Source organism: Crotalus tigris, unplaced genomic scaffold, assembly GCF_016545835.1.
Source record: "Crotalus tigris isolate CLP2741 ecotype Arizona unplaced genomic scaffold, ASM1654583v1 scf7180000017639.5415321, whole genome shotgun sequence".
NCBI classification, from domain to species: Eukaryota; Metazoa; Chordata; class Lepidosauria; order Squamata; family Viperidae; genus Crotalus; species Crotalus tigris.
In genome coordinates, this window is record NW_024096532.1 from 2,992,553 (window position 1) to 3,013,732 (window position 21,180).

The 21,180-nt window shown below is 42.7% G+C and overlaps 1 protein-coding gene across 2 annotated transcripts in view; it reads right to left on the reverse strand.

Moving 5' to 3' along the window:
* Window positions 1–1,538: 1,538 nt before the first annotated feature.
* The window catches only part of BRSK1 (BR serine/threonine kinase 1), a 70,347-nt gene continuing 50,705 nt past the window's right edge, over window positions 1,539–21,180 (reverse strand). The window contains exons 10-19 of one of the 2 annotated variants that reach the window (XM_039335165.1): window positions 19,960–20,124; window positions 19,440–19,537; window positions 13,900–14,050; window positions 12,367–12,427; window positions 8,710–8,917; window positions 7,214–7,262; window positions 6,756–6,879; window positions 6,382–6,562; window positions 5,562–5,651; window positions 1,539–4,453 (exon numbers count right to left, since the gene is read on the reverse strand). In XM_039335165.1, coding sequence (XP_039191099.1) covers window positions 4,269–4,453; window positions 5,562–5,651; window positions 6,382–6,562; window positions 6,756–6,879; window positions 7,214–7,262; window positions 8,710–8,917; window positions 12,367–12,427; window positions 13,900–14,050; window positions 19,440–19,537; window positions 19,960–20,124 — 1,312 coding nt within the window. In that variant the 3' untranslated portion in view covers window positions 1,539–4,268. The remainder of the gene's footprint in view (window positions 4,454–5,561; window positions 5,652–6,381; window positions 6,563–6,755; window positions 6,880–7,213; window positions 7,263–8,709; window positions 8,918–12,366; window positions 12,428–13,899; window positions 14,051–19,439; window positions 19,538–19,959; window positions 20,125–21,180) is intronic. The other variant, XM_039335164.1, reaches the window with a different exon arrangement.

Genomic DNA, 21,180 nt, shown 5'->3' on the forward strand with positions numbered 1-21,180 from the left:
TTGTGCCACAAATGTATAAACTATCTACTACTTTTCAACACAGATTCTAAAGGTGCAATCCTTTGTAACACAGAAATCTAAGCTCATAGTCCAATCATCCACTCTTGCTTTCCACTGTCCACTTTTATACACATACCCCATCTTTCTTCTTCATTCCTGGCAAACACCTAAATCTATCCTTAAATCCCTGAAGATACGGTTATTCGTTTCATCTGTACAGATAATCCTCGATTTACAATCATTCATTTAATGACTTCGAAATTAAATAATTGCTGAAAAAAATGATTTATGATGGTTTTCACACTTAAGACCGTTGTAGCATCCCCATGATCATGTGATCAGAATTTGGATGTTTGGTGACCAGCTCAAATTTATGACAGTTGCATTGTCCCAGGATCATGTGATCACCTTCTGTGACCTTCCGACAAGCGAAGTCAATGGGGAAGCCAGATTCACTTTATAATCATGTTACTAACTAGACCAGGGGTAGGCAACCTTGGCTCTTTAATGACTCATGGACTTCAACTCCCAGAATTTCTGAGCCAGCATAGCTGGCTTAGGAATTCTGGAAGTTGAAGTCCATGAGTCATAAAAGAGCCAATGCTGCCTACCCCTGAACAAGACAATGATGCAGTGATTCAGTTAAGAACTGTGGCAAGAAAGATTGTAAAATTGGGGCAAAACCCACTTAACAATTGTCTCACTTAGCAACAAATTTTGGGCTCAATTGTGGTCAAAAGCTGAGGACTATCTGCACAGGTGGTCCTCATTTAATGACAAGTCACTTAAGGACCGTTTGAAGTTACAGTGGACCACCCCCAGTTACTTACAACCCATCCTTAAGTTACAACTAACGTATAAACACACCCTCCTCCCTTGGCCACATGATCACATTTCTTGGCAGCTTGGCAACTGAGTCATATTTACGATTGGTTGCAGTGTCCCACAGTCATATGACCCCAATTTGCTATTTTTTTGCTAGCTTCTGACAAAAAAAAGTCTATTCAGGAGAATCGATTTGCTTAATGACCACATGATCTGCTTGTTAAAATAGTCGTAAAAATAAAGTTCATTTGGTGACCCACTTAACAACTGCAAAACTTAAAACAAATGCTGGGCTCAATTCTAGTCATTAAGTAAGGACTACCTGTACATTTAATATCCTGGTTTGTCTAAAACTCAACTCAGATGCCTCTCTGATTTGGGTAGCTCCATCTCTTGATGGTCCTTTATCATGCCCATCTTTGCATGAAACGTTCCATTCATATCTCCAATTTTCTTGAAGAGATCTCTGGTCCTCCCTATTCTGTTGTTTTTTTCTATTTCTTTGCACTGTTCATTTAAGAAGGCATTCTTTTCTAGCTACTCTCTGGAATTCTGCATTCAACTGGGTGTATCTCCTTTGCCTTTCGCTTTCCTTCTTTCCTCAGCTATTTGCAAAGCTTCCTCAGACAGCCATTTTGCTTTCTTGTAAGAATGAGATGGCTGGATGGAGTCACTGAAGCAGTAGGTGTGAACTTAAATGGACTCCAGAAGATGGTAGAGGACAGGAAGACTTGGAGGAGCGTTGTCCATGGGGTCACGATGGGTCGGACATGACTTCGCAATTAACAACAACAACAAATCTCTTGATGACCATACCCTGAAAACCTGAAATAATTGCAGGTTTTCTTACAACAATGGGTGTGTGAGTTTTTTCTTAGCAAAATGATTACAGAATGTATCTGCGTTTATAGCATAGAAATGGTATCGCCCACACTTCCCCAAGGTAGCCAGAATCACTTTCCCTGAAGAGACCTTTTTGACGATTTTATCCATACTCAAGACAGCACCACTTAGCTCTCAGCAACAAAGGAATTTGAGCGATTGTATATATATTTTTTCTGAGCAATATTTAGATTCCCTCCCAGAGATGACAAAACATTGGAAGGTTGGACTATCAGAGGGAAGAGGAGATGGGTATGTGTGTGCATTTGTGTGTGTATGTGTGTGTGTGTGTGTGTATACAAACAATAAGAACGGATTCACAAAAGAGATAGTCAGACCCAGCTAGGAAACAGGGCAGAAGGGATGCAGATCACATCTGATTCTCTCCAGTTTATGCGCACTCTCACATGCACCTTTCCCCACAACTTGTGCTTCCCCTCCCAACCGAAAGAAACAGCTCAAATAGGATGGGGAGGAGGAAAAGATACAGGATTGATTTTGGAGACTTCCCACAACCCACCCTACCTCCAGGCCCCAAGCTGAAGGATCAAGGATGAATATCTTGCTGCCCATTGATTTATGAAACCCTAGAGGTTTTTTTTTTACTCCCGTCTCTCCATCCCAGTTACTAATTTCTGTGAAGTTTGCCCCTCGTCCAAGTGTTGATGTGGCAGGTCCTAATGTTGTTCAATGCCCCTTGTTCAAATGTTGACAATGTTGAGGCAGCAGGTCCTAACCCTGGTGTCCCCAAGCTCCTCTGCCTTCCAGGGGCATCCTAGACAAGGCAAATGCTTGTCAAAATTAAAAAAAAAGTCAAAATAGCAACTGCAACTCCTCCTCCCCCCCCCATTCCTGCTTCCTGACACACACAGACAGACACACTTACAAAGGACTACCTTGGGTGTGTGGGACCGGGCCCTTTGGAAAAAGGACAGAGGCCTCAGGGAAGGAGTTGGATTGTATATAGCCCATTTAAGAGTCAAAGAATTATGACAGGGCTGCTAAAATTACATGAGACAGAGCCAATGAGAAGCTGAGATCAGTCATTCAATTCGTTCAGATATTGCCAGCCAGCAGAGATTATAGAAATGCTTTTTAAAAAACCCTAATTTTGGCAGTAAAAGGACACAGGCAAAAACAGAATAGGGTGGTGGGATATTATGAAATATACTCATGTTTCTTTTATAAATCCAGGGACAGCTGAAAAAAAAAAGAATTCCTCTCTTAAAATAGCCACTTGCCCTTAATACAGACACAATTTAAAATCTGCCAATGGTCTCCTTAAAGAGCTGTGATACGAAGCAGGAGAAGTGCACAATAAAAACCAAATCTGAAAGTTCCCCAAATCCATTTAATTGGAATAAAGAGCATTCACATTAGTTCAGAACCCAAGTTGGAGTAAGAATGGAGAATATAACTACACTGTGCTACAATTGTTTTGCAAACTCAGATGGCTCATTTTTAATGCTATTGACTATTCCTGGCCATGCACAGGTTATATTTGCTGATTTTCCAAAAATTGCGATTTGAAACTGTACTGTATTTATTATTGAAGCTTTAGATAATTTTTGGCATTTGGCATTTTTATTTATTTATTTACTTACTTACTTATTTTTCCCATTTCTCTTTTGAACAAATTTTCAAAATGCCAGCTGCCAGTAAAATAACTATAATATAAGCACAACGTAGTCTGGATTTCTGGATCCTGAATTTCTAATTTGATTCCACATTTCACAGTTAGATTTGGCTTGTTGTTGGTTTTTTTTTAAAATATAGATTTAGGGGAGAATTTTTCAAAAGTTTGTCTTGTAACAAAATGTTTATTAGAATTCTGGTAAATATTTTCACCCCAACTCATGAAAATGTTTTTAAAACATTGACCGGTTACATAAAATGAAAAAAAAAAAAAAAGAAGAAGAAAAAGAAACAGGAATGGAAACTTTTAATTTCTCTCCTACACAGGACATCTTCCTACTAGCTCTGTCTCATAATTTTAGCTTAATGCCACCATGATATTGTAAATACTACAGAAGAAAAAGCAGGGGGGAGAAAAATAAGTCTCAAGGTAAGAAAGTGAGAAAGGAGTCTGAAAGGGTTCAAGAAAATAAAGACCCTCACCGTCCCACTAAAGGAATCAGATTAAATCCCTCACCCCCACCGGCTCCTGCCCGGTTTCTCTCATCATGTGTGTTTTCTCTTCTTTCCATTCAGTCCATTGTCTTTGTTTTCGGTTCCATGTTGTGTTTTCCTGCCCACCTCCTGTTCTTTTGTGGATTTGTTGTGTTTTCTGTTCTTCATTAGCTATTTACAAGTTCACAGTATGGGCCTCTCCCAACATGGCCACTTTCTGCCCCAGGGTAAGGTGGGGTCATTAAATCTGGACCAACCTCCATCTTCCCACCCTGTCCCTTGCGTCCCTGGTGGGCCTTGACCCATCCATGGGGCTGGTTGGCTCCTCCTGTCCATTAGGGTGGCTTTAGCTATTTCCAGGGGGCTGGAGGTGGCTTCTTTCAGCTGCTTTCCCCCCCAGCCACCCACGTGCTGCTCTCACGCTCCATCTGTCATGGCTGCTGTGGGGACGGAGTTTGTGGTTGTTGGACTTGAGTCCCATTAGAGGAGACAAGCTTCTTGTCCTTGGAGCCATGTCGATGTTGTTCAGTTGGGATGTCTGATTCAGAGCGGCGAGAGGGCTGGCAGCTGCGGGTTGGGGTGCCTGGGAAACGGAGCTGCTGCCCATTCTTTTCGTCTAAATGTTGGAGGAAGATCAAAGATTAGGATAATTTCACCACCAAGCGTCCCCTCATAACACCAATTGTCCAAAAATGGGCCTCATCTTCTTTCTGTCCTCTACTGACATCCCAAGACAGCTGATTTCAAACTGGTACCTACGTCCATTTGTTAAAGGAAAAACTCACTTGCAGAGTCCAAATATATTGTGGCTGAAAACATTCCAGGACCAGAGAGTAGAGACAGAAGATGCTGGATCAGAAAAAAAACAGTTCAGCATCCCAATAGCCAAAGAAATCAACTGGAAATCTCTTCTACAGGCAGATTCTGAAGGCAACCAGTCTTCCCTATTTTGCTTCCCCACCAGGTCCTTTGGATCTGGAGGCTTCACATAGCTGTCATAAATAGCAGCTATATTAACAATCACTGGTAGGCCCTCACAGTATGTTCCTTTTAAAGATGGATGGCTGGATGAAGAAGTGGATGGCTGGATAAATGGATGGGTGATATACCAGCAAGTTGGTGCTCTTAATAACTACTTAGATAGCTTTTCTCTGGAACGATAAGTGATCCTAGATCAGGGGTCTTCAAACTTGGCCCTTTTATGACTTGTGGACTTCAACTCCCAAAATTCCATAGCCTGAGGAATTCTGAGAATTGAAATCCACAAGTCATAAAAGGGCCAAGTCTGAAGACCCCTGTCCTAGATATTTTAAGGCAAAGCATTCAAAAGGGCATTTTGTAAAGCATCCTGGGAAAGTTGCATCTTTAAACTTCAAGAATTTTCCCAGGCTGTCCCAAAGGTATGCAAATGTCCAGAGAAGTCAACAAACCCAACACGATGCCGGTGAAGTGAAGCAATACTGTATGGACACACATACACGTACATATAAGCAAACACACAGATAACCCAGGAAAGCTGTTAAAGCAGCTGCAGTGAGCTTTCCAGATGACACAGGAGCTCAACACCTTAGACACGAGTGCTCCATTTGCCCCGACTCGCTTTGCAAATTGTCCTTTTGAATGGTCTGCGCAGCCTTAGAAATCCACCTTGCTCTTGCGCAAAACAAGCAGGAAGAGTCAGTTGTTTGTATGAATACAAAACAATGGAGTACAGTAACACCTACCTGCAAGGGCTTGCACAGAAGGCTGGTCATGTGTGCTGAGTAGTTGTGCCTGAATTGTTTCCACAACCCGCTTAAACCGACGGCTGGGACCTAAAGAGGCAGAAGCAGGAGCAGAAATGGAATAGATTCCAGAAAACAGGGTCTAAAACAGTGGTTCTCAACCTTTCTAATGCCGCGACCCCATAATACAGTTCCCCATGTTGTGGTGACCCCCAACCACTTATACATCACCGGGTGCCAGGGGCGTGGCCAAAGAAAAGGGGAAAAAAAATGGCGGACAGCCTTGTTTGGCGACCCCCATGAAATGGTTGTTTGACCCCAAATGGGGTCCTGACCCACAGGTTGAGAACCACTGGTCTAAAAGTAGAATGCCACTCAAGTCTAACGGCGAGAAGAGACCGTTGTCTCTGCTATGTCAATGAGGTCTGGAGACTTGAAAATCGAGATTCTTGCAGAATTGTATACAGTACGTATAATCCCTTCAGGATTATGGGTTGCACTGTTTTCAGAACAGCCGGGGGGGAAAAAGAGTCTTCTCAGATGTTAAAGAAGGCGCAATATTTTGCCTCTGGAGGTTACTGCTCACTTCACACTACTTAATCCCTTCTCTAAGGGCTAAAAAACTCTGAACTTAAAGCCAAAAAGCACAATGTACATCACATACACACACACACACACATACACAAACGTGGAATCTGCTTCTTTTGGCTTTGTTTGCTTTTAATCGGAACTGCAAAACGTGAATGTTTGTAAAGTCCAATAAACATTATGGCTCCTAAAGGTGACTCCGAGTGGGAAGGTGGGACTTCTGGCTACCCACCTGAGATGAGGGTGAAGGTGACTGAGTAGATCCCACTGTCCTTGTGTGCCTCTCCCCCCTCAGAGTAGCTGATGTCAACTTGGAACTTGACAGGTTTTTGGAAGACGGAGGGCCCACCCGATGATTTGTATTCGGCCCGAAAGCTTGTTTGGGATATAACGCTGTGACTCAGGCTGGGGATCTGTAGGTGAAGGTAAGCAATGTCAAGCCATAGACATCGAATGGAAAAGATCTTCCTTTTGGTGTCCTGTTTACTCTAGCCTGCTCCACCCTTCTGCCCTCAGCATCAACAGGACCTCATCCTACCAACTAGCTCCATTTAATTTTTCAGAATTAATCCCAGCCCTCTCCTTTTCTTCCATCTGAGCCCTTACTGAGAGGAAGGCGTGTACAATATCAGCCTTGATGGAACTCAGGGGTTTGTCTTTGATGACCACAAAAATTTGTTCTTCTTTGTCTAAGTTGATAAAATTTCCAAACCAGGATTTCTTGGCAAGCCTGCAAGGAAAGAAAAGCAGAACAAGGAAAGCGAGGCAGTTGGGAAAGAAATCTTGGAAGAAGCTTTGCTTGTCTCCACTGAAAGTGTCAGAAGTACCCAGGAGGTGACCAAGGAATTTCTCCTACCATACATTGAAACTATAAAGATGAAACTTGTGATGTATTGTTGGTATTATACATTCATGGGAAAGAGGGAAAAATCTGGATTCCTCATATTAAGCTCATTAATTCTGGGACAATATAGTCATTTGGAAAAGCATTTGTAAGAACCATGAATGGAAGAAAAAAAATGACTGAATTCTCTTTCCTCCTGTTGGTCTCTTCTAATACTCACTCAGGAGATGATTCTGGTGTAAGACTAGACATTTCTTCTGGTGTGGGAACTGCAAGGAGAAAAAGAGTAAGTGTTAAATGGAAACAACCTGGTCGCATTTCCTTCTAGTTGCAAGTTTTCAAAGCAGCTCATTTGCTACCAGATGCCAAGCATAAAACAGGAAATTGCTTTTATTTTTCCATCGTTTGAAGAATGATCAACAGAATAACAGAGTTGGAAGGGATCTTGAAGGTCATCTAGTCCAACCCCCTGCTCAGGCAGGAAACCCTATACCATTTCAGACAAATGGCTGTCCAGTCTCTTCTTAAAAACATCCAGTTTTGGAGCGTTCACCACTTCTGGAGGCAGGTTGTTCCACTGGTTAATTGTTCTAAGTGTCAGGAAATTTCTCCTCAGCTCTAGGTTGCTTCTCTCCTTGATGTTTCCAGACATCCAGACATTCCAGACATAAAAAAGGTTTTTTTAAAAGCATTTCCAAGGTAGTCCTGGGAAGGCTCTCTAACTAATACAAAATCAGATATTGATATATTACAATTCTCTGCATCCCATCCCACTGACCAGGATATCTCAGAACTTAGTTCAGCATCATCTGTTGGGACACCAAAGTTTTTCATCTCTTCTATAAATAGTACTTGAGCAAAATGAATTAGTATCCATTTTGGCAAAAGACAGTGCCAAGATACCACTTCCTAACTTTAAACATTGTGTTCCTACATTTAACACATTCTTTATACATAATTTAGGCCAGTGGTTCTCAACCTGTGGGTTGGGACCCCATTTGGGGTCGAACGACCATTTCACGGGGGTTGCCAAACAGCGCAGTCCGCCATTTTTTTCCCCTTTTCCTGAGCTGTGCTACTCCCTTTTATTCTATTGGCTTTTGAAAGCCAATAGAATAGACTCTCTTGAATAGAGTCTAATTCTACTGGCTTTCAAAAGCCAATAGGAATTGTCCAGGCTGTCTCTGCCCTGCTGAGTCCACCAAAAGTCCCATTCTGCAAACGGTGCTGCACCAGTTGAGTAGTCCTCGACTTACGACTGGTTGAGTAGTCCTCGACTTACAACCGGTTGGGGGTCGCGGCATTAAAAAGGTTGAGAACCACTGCTTTAGGCAGTCTTCATTCAAACTCTACTTCTGTGCTCTTGATTGCACTTCTGGCTTTCTTCTTCACTATCTACACAGCAATGCTTCTCAACTTTGGGTGTTTTAAGAGGTGTGGGCTTCAACTCCCAGGGTTCCCCAGCCAGCATGAAGTCCACACATCTTAAAATGCTCAAAGTTGAGAAACCCTGGTCTACAGTCATACTCAGTTCCAGCGCAGCTCTTTCTCTTTACCCTCCAGCACTTCCCCAGATAGAATGTGCTGTTTTGGCTTGTCTTATGCAAGTTGAGAGGTTATGGTTAATCATGATTAACATTTACTGTAATTATATGGTGAATATAATTAAACATTCACCGCACGCCTATCATCTAAGGGAAAGTACAATATACTCACCTTGCAGTTTCCGACGATGGAAGCGTGGAGAACCAAGGAAGCTGTTCTTGATAGAGTTCAAGCGAGTTTTCCATGCCACGCCGGCCACACCAGGACTGCTGGGGGGTGTCCCGCAGGGAGTGCTGCTGGGGCTCTCTTTAGGCGTGTGCACAGGAGTGCCGAGTGGAGTGGGGAGGGGGCTTCCCCGAGGGGAGGGGTGGGGAGTGACCTGCAGCACAGATTTGGGTGGGGGTTTAGTAGAGGGGAAAAAGCAATGGGGAGAGGAGGGTGGGTGAGGAGGTGGAGAGTTGGGAGGCAGAGGGAAGGGGGTGGAACATCGACTCTGGAGGGCCCCCTCCCTTGCTGGGCTGCCCTTGGCAGGAAGCGTCTGAGTCTTCACAGGGGCAGGGGGAGGTGATGGGAGAGAGAAGCTGAAGATGGGGCTCTGGGTGTGGGGAGAAATGGGAGGGGAGAAAGGTGAGGAGGGGAGAGCCGTGAGATGGGAGTGAGCAATGGCAGGTGACAATCTTATAGTCTACTCCCAAACAGAGTTTCACAACATGGCCCAGATTTCGAGTTTCCCTACTGTCGCTTGGACATATTATTCATTTTTAAAGGAATCAACTTGCTTCAAGCTTTTTGTTCACCTACCCTGCCTTGTCTATATGTCTTCATCCAGTCAGTCATGATTCTATCACAAAGCTATATATAATTGTCCCCTGAAGAAGGTCCAGACTTTGCCACTTAATTTTTTCTATATCACTTGTTTCCCAAACTGAGTTTGCCTTTCAACAAGACTAACTTTCTGAAACCTCTCCCAATTGGCCATTTTTCCTACTGTCAACTCTAAACTTTTCCCCAGATAAATCTGAAAACTCAAACTGTTACCGTATAAAGAAACACTACCACCCTTAGGAGTTTCTCTATTCAGTCTTTTCTGTGTGGTTTTATTATATGGCACGCAGAAATTTGCTGGGATCTCAACTGCCAGAGATACATTATGCTGGTAATAAAAATGCACCTTTCTAATGTTTAAGTACAGGATGGGTACTTGACATTTTATGGCATAATTATTTGCTTAAAAAAGGCTGTGTTTTCTACTGCAGAGGTAATCATGGTTCATTGCTGAATTCTAGCTAGTAGTAAAACTAACACTTTGGGTGCTACAAGAGATTACACAAAAGCATGGTTTACCATTGTACAGGTAGTCCTCGACTTATAGCCATTTGTTTAGTGACTATACAAAGTTCCAATGACACTAAAAAGTGACCTTCAACCAGTCCCTGAACTTACACACAACATCCCCAAGGTCATGTGATCAAAATTGGCAACAGTATTTACTGTATTTGTAAACTGTATTTACAACAGTTGCAGCATCCCGACATTATATCATCATAATTTGTATCCTTCCCAGCTGGCTTCTGACAAGCAAAATCAATGGAGGAAGCTGGATTCACTTAACAACTGCATGATTCACTTAACAGCTGCTATGATTCACTTAACAATAATGGAAGGTCATAAAATTGGGTGCAACTCATGTAACAACCACCTTACTTAGCCACAGAAATTTTGGTTCCAACTGTGGTTATAAGGCAAGGACTATCCATACACATGGGCTTGGTTGCTAAATAACAGATATTTGTACATATGCAAAAGTAAGCCACCATTCCAATGCTATCCTTATCCCAGTTAAAACAGGAGGAACACTGCCATTTGTACACCAGTACCAATAGGGCTGATCTGGATCAGGATAGATCACAAATCTGTCTGAGTGAAAAAAAATCGGGTGACAATGAAGAGGTTCAGGATGTGTAACAATCTCAGGAACAACTATCCATAAGAAGAGAGATTCCAGCTCTGTCTGGAAAGTGCCTGACTCAAAAGAGAAATAATCTGAAACACCTCTAAATCTACAACAGCAAAGACACATGGAGAGTCAGACAGAGATTCAGAATCCAGTGCAGGGTACGGGGGGAAAAAAAGAGGAAAGATTCTGAACTTTTTCTAATATGTTTCCAGTGGAACAAAAGAGCAACAGCATTAATTAACATTAAGCAAGACATATTTCTGGGAGAAGCAGATTGACTCAATGGTATAAATCATCATGCTTTCCCCTAGTAACATTCTGCTATTTGATTTCCTTGGTACATGGAATCTTGGACTGCTCTATGACCAACAACCCTAATTTATATTTTGGCAATGTTCATGACATTTACCAGCTTGATTTCTAGCCGTTTACAAATGACTTGTCTGCTGATTCTGCTGACTCTGCTATCTGATGGCAACCTTTAGTTTAAAAGGACCATCTGCCTCCTGTAGTTTCTGCCAATGCTTCAGGTCTCATTGTTTAAACAGTGCTGTCTGACAGGACCCAGGAAGCAGGGCCTTCCCAGAGAGCCCTAAAGCCACTACCTCAATCTCATCTAAGCAAACTTTAAAAACCTACTGCTTCCTCCAGGCCAGGGGTTGGATGTGTGGTGGGTCTTTTCTGGGAAAGTTTTGTACTCAGGTGTTGAGTTTCGTTGTTGTTTCCAGACATATATTGTTCTTGGTTTTTTTATATCATTCCAACGTTCCTTTTATTATTGTACACCACCAGAGCTTTTATGGAGTTGGATGGCCTTAAACATTTGACGAATAAATGAATAAATTATGGGCAGGAAAGAACGGTGATATGGAGAAAAAGTGAATCCCCTTTTCCTTTACATGATAGTCTTCATCTGGGTTTCCCAACACTACAACTATTACTAATAAGCCAAAAACAAGCATTTGGGGGCCAGCTGGTTATTCACAAAGCGTCTGCAGGCTATGGTTAAAAATAGTCAAGATGGTACAGTCGAAGCTCTACCTGCTTTAATGTGCAATGCACGTTTAAAAAATTGCTGAAGCTTTGATCACACCATTGTGGTCACCACCATGTTTTTGACTACATCCTGCAGATGTCCTTGGTTGCTCAGATTTGACTCTCCTTTCCCCAGTTTAATCCTTTCCAAGTATATGGAACTATAACTCCTAAAATCCCATTCTGTTGTAGTTCAACACCAGAAAGATTGCTATAATTTCTTTTCTTGCCTCTTGCCAACCAGATAATTGTAAACTTATCCACTGGCAAATCAACAATGTACAGATTGTTTAAATGAATAAATAAATCCAAGCCCTTGAGCAATGGCCTGCCCTTTAATCCTACCCCCTGCTTAAGCATATATCTCTGACTTTCCTCATCCAAGATCTACATATTCCTCACCCTTCCTTCCCTATTCTGTACCTTCCCCCTTTCCCACAAAGGGATGCTAGGTGCTTTTGAAAGCTCTTCCCCCAATGCAAGTCAACAGGTGTTGCTTTTCCCTAGCATGGAAATGTAGTTATGGAAATGGGGTGGGAAGTGAGTTGTTCCAGATGCATTTTCTGGCTATCATTCATGCATTGTACAGTACACACCCATCTGCCAGGAAAACTAATACAATGTCCTCAGCACTTCAGCAATTGGAACCAAGTGCAGGATGGGATGTCAAAAAGACTAGTGAGTCTAAGGATCATTTTCCCCAACTTCCATTCCCTCTCAATGCCTAATATTTAATTTATCCACCATTGTCTTTGTCATCTTCTGCCGCAGTTGTTTGCTGTACCCACCCATCCCTTTTACTAACATACCATTTTTTGCCTAGCCCATATACTCACCCTGGGACTACTGAGGGGACTAGAAGATAAGCCAGTGGAGGCACCACTTACAGATCGAGACCTGTGGGGATGGAGGGTAAAGACATATATGAGGATTAGTGCTGTCTTGGAAGGAAGAAGGTGGTGAAACAGAGAAGAATATGGGATATGTGTGAAACTTTGGTCTAAAATAGCGTTATGAAAAGTTTTCAGCCTCCCCAATCAAAGATACCCTAAAGAAATGAATAAGCATAAGAATCTTTCGACCTTACCAGCAAAGAACAGCAAAGAATTTCAGAATATATATCCTGAAATTCTTCGCTGTTCGCTACTAGTGATCATTGCTGTTTTTGCTACACAATATATATACTTCACACACAACACACATTTCATTTTATATAGAGTAAGCCTGCATTTTGGATACATTATGCCAAAACCTAGCTCTCTGAAGAAGTCACTGATGCTAGAAAAGATGGAAGAAAAGAGAAAAGACGACCAGCAGGAAGGTGGATGGACTCAGTAACAATGGTGATGGATCCCCCAATGGAAGACTTGAAGGTTGGGACAGACTGTCCTGGAGAAAATCTGTCTATGTGGTTACTAAGAATAAAAAACGATTTGATGGGACATTATCAAGCAATCAAAACCTGCACAGTAAGAAACTATCAAAATATGTCAGTGATTTAGACTAGACGAGGAATCAGAAAAAGTAGTGAAAGAAAGCGGTGACAAACTACAGACAATCCTCGACTTACAACAGTTCATTTAATCACCAAAGTTACAACGGCACTGAAAAAGTGACATGACCATTTTTCATACTTTGCAGTATCCCCATGGTCATGGGATCAAAATTCAGACGCTTGGCAACTGACTCATATTTATGACCGTTGCAGTGCCCCAGGATCATGTGATCACCCTTTGCAACAGAAATGGGGGGGGCTCAATTGTAAGTCAAGGACTACTTTCCATATTCCACAGAAGAGATTTATATATAGATCAGGGCTGAACTGTGGAATCTTAAGTGCTCTCTGAGGTTGATTGTTTGCAGATGTTTCATGACTTGACTAAGTGACATCATCAAGCAAATACCATGCTCAGACAGCACCAAAGACCTCATACTTCCATATTGTTGCCATGGAAGCAACATAAATAAAATCAGGAAGTAATGGCAGTATCTGGCAGGTTACCCCAAAGTTAAATAGAATCAAACCTGATTGGTACTTAGATGGAAGACACCAGAAAATCCTAAAGCTGCAAGCTAATCTGAAAAGCTGAAGAAAAATCCCAGAAGACAGTGGGGGAGAGGGGGTTTCCATATTGTTGCCAAAAATGCTACATGGATATGTCCCTGAGATTATCAAGCACTGACTTTGATTTTGGGAAATCTTTACCTTCCTAGAACAGCCTTAGAGATTAGGCAACCCTTAAAATGTTTGTAAGTTCCGTTTTCAGTGGCCAGGAAGCACACTGGAAAAACAACAGAATCTCCAAATGCCAGATTTGAAGATCTTTTCCCCCTCTTTCATGCACACACTTAGTTGGACACAAGCTCACCTCTGACTATGTTGTGCCATCTCTATGGCCCGTCGGGCTGGGACTGGAGAACCACCATCTGTGACGCTCAAGACTTCCATGGACTTCCGCTCAGGTCGGCGTTTGCCATGTCGGTTCAACATAGGGGAGTCAACGCGCTTCCGAGGAGGGTCTGAAACATAGCAAGGAGACGGATGCAATAAAGTCTTCCCTTCTGGGTGAACTTTGGAGGCTAGTGTTTATATAGGAGACATTCCACACTCAGAATAATAAATCCTTTAAACCTAATGTCCATCCACCACATCCTGGACAAAAGCTATTTCAACTTCTCCCCTCAGGATGCCACTGTAGGGCATTGCATGCCAAAACAACTAAACACAAAGAGGTTTTTCCCCTATGCAATCACTCTGCTGAACAGTACATCTCATGCCTAAGGATATGTTACCATGTAGTAGGACTGTATCATTATCTTTCTCATCTTTCCTATTACCTGCTTCTATTGGCATCTTATGACTATCACTTTATTGGTTGTACCTTATAATTAGTAATAGTAATAGTAGTAAAGTTGGAAGGGACCTTGGAGGTCATCTAGTCCAACCCCCTGCTCGGGCAGGAAACCCTACACCATTTCGGACAAATGGCTGTCCAGTCTCTTCTTAAAAACTTCCAGTGTTGGAGCATTTACTGCTTCTGGAGGCAGGCTGTTCCACTGATTAATTGTTCTCACTGTCAGGAAGTTTCTCCTTAGTTCTAGGTTGCTTCTCTCCTTGATTAGTTTCCACCCGTTGCTTCTTGTCCTGCCTTCAGGTGCTTTGGAAAATAGCTTAATTCCCTCTTCTTTATGGCAGCCCCTGAGATATTGGAATACTGCTATCATGTCCCCCCTTGTCCTTCTCTTCGTTAAACTAGACATACCCAATTCTCGCAACCGTTCCTTATATGTTTTAGCCTCCAGTCCCCTAATCATCTTTGTTGCTCTTCTCTGTACTCTTTCTAGAGTCTCAACATCTTTTTTACATCGTGGTGACCAAAACTGGATGCAGTATTCCAAGTGTGGCCTTACCAAGGCATTGAAGAGTGGTATTAATACTTCACGTGATCTTGATTCTATCCCTCTGTTAATGCAGCCTAGCACTGTGTTGGCCTTTTTGGCAGCTGCAGCACACTGCTGGCTCATATTTAGGTGATTGTCTACTAGGACTCCGAGGTCCCTCTCACAGTTACTACTATTGAGCATGGTGCCACCTATGCTGTACTTGTGCATTTGGTTTTTCTTGCCTAAATGTAGAACCTTGCTTTTTTCACCATTGAATTTCATTTTGTTAGTTAGTGCCCAGTGTTCAAGTCTGTCCAGATCCTTCTGTATCTGAAGCCTGTCTTCTGGAGTGTTGGCTATTCCTGCCAGCTTGGTGTCGTCTGCAAATTTGATGAGTTCCCCATCTATCCCTTCATCCAAATCGTTGATGAAGATGTTGAAGAGTACTGGGCCCAGAACAGAGCCCTGGGGCACCCCACTACACACTTCCCTCCATAGAGATGCAGTTCCATTGAGGACCACTCGCTGAGTACGGCCGGTCAGCCAGCTACGGATCCATCTGGTGGTGGTTCTGTCTACCCCACATTTTTCTATCTTGTCAAGTAGTAGGTTGTGATCTACTTTATCAAATGCCTTACTGAAGTCCAAGTAAATTATGTCCACAGCATTCCTCTGATCCACTAATTTTGTCACTTGGTCAAAGAATGCAATAAGATTTGTCTGGCATGATCTATTTTTGACAAACCCATGTTGGCTTTTAGTAATGACTTTGTTTGCCTCTAGGTGTTCGTTGATTCGTTGTTTGATTATCTTTTCCAGGATCTTCCCAGGTATTGAGGTCAGGCTGATAGGTCTGTAATTTCCTGGATCCATTTTTTTTCCTTTTTTGAGGATGGGAACTACATCAGCTCTTTTCCAGTCCTCTGGTAGTTCCCCTGTGTTCCAGGATCTTTGAAAAATATAGTTCAGTGGCTCCGATATCACATCTGCCAGTTCCTTGAGAACTCTGGGGTGTAATCCGTCTGGTCCTGGCGATTTGAACTCATCTAGGCTGGACAGGTGCTCACTAACGATTTTCTTGCCTATCTTAACTTGTGTTTCTGTTTTGTTTTTTGTGGCACTATTTTTGATAGGTTGGTCTGTTTTTTCCCTTTGTGTAAAGACAGATGCAAAAAATGAGTTAAATAGTTCTGCTTTCTCCCTGTTGCTTGTCACCTTCTTGCCACTTCCACCCACTAATGGACCAATCATTTCCTTCACTTTTTTCTTGTTTTTTACATGTTGAAAGAAGCTTTTTTTGTTATTTTTGACTTTGGTCGCAAGCCTCAGTTCATTTTGAGCCTTGGCTTTCTTCACTTCATCTTTGCAGGCTCGGGCTATTTGCTGATATTCTGACTTAGTTATGTTCCCCTCTTTCTCTCTCTCTCTCTCTCTCTCTTCTCTCAATTTATGATTGTATCTTATGATTTATGACTGTTGCTTGTATGTATATCTATTTATTTAGCATATGGTGATATTATGTTAAGACAGGAGACTACAATGCTAAGGCAGAGTTGTACAGGTAGTCTTTGACTTCCAACTGTTCATTTAGTGACCATTCAAAGTTACAATAGCACTGAAAAAGTGACTTATCACCATTTTTCACACCTGTGTCTGCTGCAGCATCTCCATGGTCACATGATTTACATTCGGATGCTTGACAACTGGTTCATATTTTATGACGGTTGCGGCGTCCTGGAGTCATACAATTATCTTTTGTGACCTTCTGATAACAAAGTCAATGGGGGAGCCAGAGTCACTTAACAACCACATTACTAACTTAACAAATGCAGGAATTCACTGAACAAATGTGGTAAGGAAAATCGTAAAATTGGGCAAAACTCACCTAACAAACTTCTCACTTAGCAACATAAATTCTGGGCTCAATTGTGGTTGTAAGTCAAGGACTACCTGTAATTTGGCCGCCTGTTTGGTTCACGCTCACACACTTCCCAGTGTGCCACAGGAGAGGGAGCTAGCTCTAAACGGCCCACCCATTTATCCAGCCATGGATGTACTACCGTTGTTTTGAAAGAGCAAGAGAAGAGAATTTGGGAATGAGGATGAGATACTAAGAGACTGGAAATGTTGAATTTGGAGACTGAGTTCAAGGTGATTTTATCTGTGCCTGTGAATCAATCTAGATGCTGTTGCACGGGCACAGGGGGAGCTTCTCCTAATTGATTCAAAATCCAAATTAAATCTACCCATTTCAAACATGCTAACTGAATCCGTGTTCACAAATGGTAATCACATGACCCCAGCACAGGGCCACTGTTGAAAACACATGCAGGTTTGCCAAGAGTCTGAATTTTGATCACATGACTCGGGGGATGCTGCAACAATTTTAAGTGCAAGGACCGTGTCAGCTGCCTATCTTCGTCTTCTTCGAAGCTCGTTAGCGACTGCCATAACCAGGGGGAAGGGGGGCAGCTGGGAGGGGAAGAGTGCTGCAGGTGTGAAAGAATCTTGTGGGAAACTGGGGAGTATGGACACTGACAGGAACCAAAGGTGCTAAACCAAGTCATCTTTCCTGCCTTCAAGAACACCAGCCCTGGGAAAGGAATGTGCTGTGGCACCCGAAGGCACCTCATTCCCAAAAAAATGGAACAAGACCTGATTGAACTGCTCTCCCAGGGGGGACGGCTTTGGACACTGGGGATTGCTTTCAAGATATGATTTTCAGGACATTTTTCTTCAGAGCTCGCCTCACTCACCCTGCACTCAAGACCTCTAGTAAAAGTTAGTTAACATCAATTTAGATCAGTGGTTCTCAACCTTTTTAATGCCGCGACCCCCAACCGGTCGTAAGTCGAAGACTACCCAACCGGTCATAAGTCGAGGACTACCCAACCGGTCGTAAGTCGAGGACTTTCCCTGCCCGGGAGCGCCGTGCATGCGTGGTGCCGCCCCCTGCGCCGGCCAAGGCATAGCTGGCAAGCGGCAGAGATGGCGCAGGCCGACCACCGGCTGGGCCACCAGCTGGCCCAGCCCAAGGGAGGTAAGGCACCCGCCGGGCCCCACGCGCACCAGCAACCCTCCCTGCACCCGCCGGCCTCCCACCTCCCACCCCTGGCCTTCTTTTACTTACATTTTTAGTAGTTGCTCAGCAGGGAGGGGTGGAAACTTCCAGACAGCTCACCTTCGCTGCAGACAACTTGCAGCACCGTTTGCAGAATGGGACTTTTGGCGGGCTCAGCAGGGCAGAGACAGCCTGGACAATTCCTATTGGCTTTTGAAAGCCAATAGAATTAGACTCTATTCAAGAGAGTCTATTCTATTGGCTTTCAAAAGCCAATAGAATAAAAGGGAGTAGCACAGCTAAGGAAAAGGGGAAAAAAATGGCGGACTGCATTGTTTGGCGACCCCCATGAAATCGTCGTTCGACCCCAAATGGGGTCCCAACCCACAGGTTAAGAACCACTGATTTAGATGGAAGAAGAAGGAGCAGATAGGGAGGGAGACCCAGGCGACACAGTATTGAATAACTGGAGGTTGTATAAATATTTATAGAAGTATATATCGAGAAGGTTTGGAGAGAGGAGTTGCTCAGACATTACCCCTGAATTGTATCTGAAGAGGGATGAGAGGGAAGAAAGGAGAGGAGAGAGAAAAGAGTAAAGGAGGGGAGAAGGAAGTAGGAAGGTTGGAGGAAAAGAGGAGAAGTGGGGAGAAGGAAAGAGAAGAGGAGAGGAAGAAGAGGGAAGTAGGGAAGAGAAGAAAGGGAGAAAGAAGGTAGAGAAGAAGGAGTATGGATACAGTGAAAGAGGAAATGGGCGAGCAACACCAAAAGTCATGTGTATGTATTTATTTCATTTTATTAAAAGCATCTTATATATGAATGTAAAAAAAATGTATGTTAACATCTGATAAATATCATGGTATATGTATGGGGGAGAGTTTGGAAAAATAAAAAATAAAAAATTATTATAAAAAAAAAACACCTCTAGTAAAAGTACCTTTCACACCTATGTAGTCAAGGGTCATTCTTTCTTAGGGAGCAAGTTGGGGGCCAGTCTGACAGACAGGGTTTTAAGTCACTTTTTTCAATGCTACTGTAGCTTTGAACAGTCACTAAACAAATGGTTGTAAATCAAAGATTACCTTTATAGGGGCAGAAGACGTCTACAAACAGCAGAGCTTTAGCCAGAGGTATGTTGACATGTATTTACTTGCTGGTCTCATCTTTCTTGTTTCCTCCATATCAGTCGGATGAAATATTGAGGGAAGAAGAACCTTAGAAATGCTTGCCATCCCTTTCAGTGTTTCTCAACCTTGGCCACGTGAAGACAGGTAGACTTCAACTCCCAGAATTCCTCAGTCAACCATGTTGGCTGGGGAATTCTGGAAGTTGAAGTCCACCTGTCTTGAAGTGGCCAGGGTTGAGAAACACTGTCTTGAGTGATCAGCAGTCATCACCACCACTGCTCCGCTCTTTTTCTGGCCCTGATGAAATGCTTGGAGAAAGGTTTCCCCAAAATCTCACCAACATCATTGCGTGGAGGCAGGTCCTCGTCCTCACAGCTGGGATATCTCTCTTTGCGGTCAAGTAGAAGGTAATAAATCATTTTCTCCTGATTTTCTCTGAAATGGAGATCGGAAAAATGAGGGCGAATGCTTAGAATAAAAATGGGTTTATTGCCTGTCTATAGAAAAGATAGTCCGTTTTTTTCTCCCCCAACTATTTGCACGTTTCCTAACTAGCCTCTTCTCCCATCTTTCCCACCTTTTCTATTTCTATTTCTATCACAAACCAAACCTCAATTCTATTTCCTCCCTCAACAGACACCTTCAGACACCTTATAACACATGCAATTTGAATTGCACTCTGCAAGTTTTTTCAATCATGGGAACTACAATGGTGAGATGATTATCCCAGCTTCTTTACAGAAGCAGAGTTCCTCCAATAAGAGTTCAAATCACCTTTTTAAAATGCCACAAAAAAGGACTTAGAACAATGCATCTCTTCAGCACAAGGAGCAAAATTTAAGGTAACAGGTCCTCACCCTTCGTTCTGCAGCTCTTGCTTTAGCTTGTTCTTATCACGGAAACAGCCCAACGAATGCATGCTATCCAACACATCAGGGTCCAGCTCACTGACTGACTGAATCCTTTGGATTGCTACCTTCCGAGGAATCGGTTGTTCTGGTTCCGGTTCATTCTTCCCTCCTCTGGAAGAAGAAGTAGTGTGTAAATCAGATGAAGGAATATGCTGCCCCGTTAAAATCTTGAGGAATGGGATAAGAGAATGAAGACCTTTGGCAAAAGCCATTATCAAAAATGACTTGTTTTCTGGGGTTCACAGTGGAAGTGGAAACAGTGTTAATAATAATAATAATAATAATAATAGTAGTAGTAGTAGTAGTAGTAGTAGTAGTAGTAGTAGTAGTGGTAGTAGTAGTAGTGTAGTAAAGTTGGAAGGGATCTTGGAGGTCATCTAGTCCAACCCTCTGCTCAGGCAGGAAACTCTATACCATTTCAAACAAATGGTTGTCCAGTCTGTTCTTGAAAACTTCCAGTGTTGGAGAATTCACTGCTTCTGGAGGCAGGTTTATTTATTTATTTATTTATTAATTTATGAGACTTATATACCGCTTTAAGTGCAAGCACTCTCTAAGCAGTGTACACCAGTAAGCAATGTATGTATGTATGTATGTGTATATATATATATATATATATATATATATATATATATATATATATATATTACACACACACACACACACATTGCCCTCAACAATCTGGGTCCTCATTTTACCTACCCCAGAAGGATGGAAGGCTGAGTCAACCTTGAGCCGGTGAGATTTGAACCGCTGATCTGTGAACACAGTCAGCTAAAGTGGCCTGCAGTACTGCACTCTAACTGCTGCGCCACCTCGGTTGTTCCACTGGTTAATTGTTCTAATAGTCAGGAAGTTTCTCCTTAGTTCTAGGTTGCTTCTCTCCTTGCTTAGTTCCCCCCCCCCCCCGTTGCTTCTTGTCTTGCCTTCAGGCACTTTGGAAAATAGCTTGACTCCCTCTTCTTTGTGGCAGCCCTTGAGATATTGGAACACTGCTATCATGTCCCCCCTCGTCCTTCTCTTCATTAAACTAGACATACCCAATTCCAGCAGCTGTTCCTTATATGTTTTAGCCTCCAGTCCCCTAATCACCTTTGTTGCTCTTCTCTGTACTCTTTTTAGAGTCTCAGCATCTTTTTTACATCGTGGTGACCAAAACTGGATGCA